At 40.7% G+C, this 2,609-nt stretch overlaps 1 protein-coding gene across 1 annotated transcript; it reads left to right on the top strand.

The window, feature by feature from the left end:
- Positions 1–269: 269 nt before the first annotated feature.
- On the top strand, positions 270–1,382 carry LOC112076680 (zinc finger protein 79-like). Its single transcript, XM_024143389.2, has one exon. The coding sequence runs from the start codon at positions 360–362 to the stop codon at positions 1,059–1,061; it is 702 nt and encodes a 233-aa protein (XP_023999157.2). The 5' UTR covers positions 270–359; the 3' UTR covers positions 1,062–1,382.
- Positions 1,383–2,609: the final 1,227 nt, after the last annotated feature.

A 2,609-nucleotide genomic window follows, 5' to 3' on the forward strand; every position in this document is an offset into this window, starting at 1 on the left:
AGAAGAGTCTTTCAGGAGAACCAGACCCAGAGACGGGTCCTTCAAGGGAACCAGACCCAAAGAAGAGTCAATCAGGGGAACCAGACCCAGAGACATCCAAACCAACAGGACTATACCACTGTTCCCTCTGTGGAAAGAGTTTTACTAAGTTACAGAACCTAAGAGTGCATGAGAGGACACACACAGGAGAAARGCCTTTCCACTGCTCTCAGTGTGGAAAGAGGTTTACCCGTTTAGAGAACCTGAAACAGCACGATAGAATACACAGAGGGGAGAAGCCTTACCATTGTTCCCATTGTGGAAAGAGCTTTAGGTCGTTAGGCACCCTGACAACGCATGAGAGAATACACACAGGAGAGATGCCTTACCACTGTTCCCACTGTGGAGAGGGTTTTAGGTGGTCAGGGAGCCTGAAAACACATGAAAGGACACACACACAAGAAAAGCCCTACCAATGCTCCCTGTGTGGAAAGAGATTTACAGAGTTAGGGTCCCTGAAAATACATAATAGAATACACACAGGAGAGAAGCCTTATTACTGCTCCCAATGTGGAATAMATTTTACCTGGTTGGCGAGCCTGAAAACACATGAGAGAATACATACAGGAGAAAGGTCTTACCACTGTTCCCACTGTGGAAAGAGCTTTAGTGGGTTAGTGAACCTGAAACAGCATGAGAGAGTGCACACAGGAGAGAAGCCATACCAATGCACCCTGTGTGGAAAGCATTTTAGCCATTTGGGGAACCTAAAAGAGCATGAGAGGACACACACACAAGAAAAGCCCTACCAATGCTCTCTGTGCGGAAAGAGTTTTACCAAGTTAGTTGGCCTGAATAAGSATGACAGGACACACACAGGAGGAGATAAGACCTACCACTGCTCCCAGTGTGGAAAGACATTTACCCRGTTAAGGTACCTGAAAGAGCATGAAACAATACATACAAATACACWSGAGRAGAAGACATACCACTGCTCTMATTGTGGAAAGACATTTTCCCAGTCAGAGGACCTGAAATCACATGAGAGAATAGAGAGRCTGTGTTCTGACTTATGTTTTTGACAGAGAATTTGTGTTTTTGTTTATGCCACATGAACGCTTACTTAATTAAAAATAGGCTTACAGTGGCAAGAAAAAGTATGTGAACCCTTTGGGAAATACCTTGATTTCTGCATAAATTGGTCATAAAATTTGATCTGATCTTCATGTAGGTCACAACAATAGACAAACACAGACTGCTTAAACTAATAACACACAAACAATTATATRTTTTCATGTCTAGTTTGAACACACAGTGCAGGGTGGAAAAAGTATGTGAACCCTTGGATTTAATAACTGGTTGACCCTCCTTTGGTAGCAATAACCTCGACCAAATGTTTTCTGTAGTTGATTCTTGTAGTTGTGGATGACTGCACAACCGTCAGGAGGAATTTTGGACCACTTCCTCTTTACAAAACTGTTTCAGTCAGCGAAAATTCTTGATATCTGGTGTGGTCTGCTCTCTTGAGGTCATGCCACAGCATCTTCAATCGGGTGAGGTCAGGACTCTGACTGGGCCATCCAGAAGTCGTATTTTTCCTGTTGAAGCCACTCTGTTGTTAATTTACTTCTGTGTTATGAGTCGTTGTCCTGTTGCATCACCCAACTTCTGTTGAGCTTCAATTGGTGGACAGTAGCCTACATTCTCCTGCAACGAACAACTTATCATGTTATCAGAACAACGTCGTCACATTTCATACATATTGACGACACCAAACAACAAAATGAAAAGAGGATCCAAGGTTAGAATCAAGAAACGCACATTCTATTCATCTATTTAAGGGGACAAGACAGGAACAGGGTTGTGTACCCCCTGGTCTATTAATAATTTCCTTTGTTCGATATACTATAAATATATAATTAATCAATCAATTAACTTAGGGATTAACTTGTATCCAATATATGAACGTGTATAAACAAAACACCATTTTAAACTTTTTATCAGAGATAATAAAAAATGTCAAAAGTACAGTGGCAAAAAGTAAGTCACAACAGTAGACAAGCACCGTGTGCTTAAGATAATAACACACATTATTGTATTGTTCTTAAGATAATAACACACACATTATTGTATTGTTCTTAAAACTTCTTGTCAATACAGGGGGTGCTGTTTTCGCATTAGCATAAATTGCTCAACAGATTAAACTGCCTCTTATTTAATTATTGCTCTTACTATATGCATATAAATAATACCGTTGGAAAGAAACAATCTCCAGTTTCTAAAACCGTTTCAATTCTGTCTCTGAGTGATACAGAAGTCATTTCACAGCACTTTCCATGACCAAGAACATAAAATCAAGATGTTTATGCTGGCTTCAAAGCTCTGCCTATATATGGTCATGCCCCCTATGACCCGAAACACACTTCATTCGTCTTCCTCTGTGTGTCTAGAGGACGTCAGAGGAAAAATTTCTTGTCTAACTGGGACTGACGTGAAATGAGAGCAAAATCTTTGGCATGACGACAACTTCCGGTTCTCTATGGGATGGAAATTGAGTTCGTTTTTCTTCTGTTGTGCGGCCATTATTATCTCCGTGTCGAAGTTTGTTTGATACATGTGACCAGATCATC

Source organism: Salvelinus sp. IW2-2015, unplaced genomic scaffold, assembly GCF_002910315.2.
Source record: "Salvelinus sp. IW2-2015 unplaced genomic scaffold, ASM291031v2 Un_scaffold3922, whole genome shotgun sequence".
In the NCBI taxonomy this organism is placed as follows: Eukaryota; Metazoa; Chordata; class Actinopteri; order Salmoniformes; family Salmonidae; genus Salvelinus; species Salvelinus sp. IW2-2015.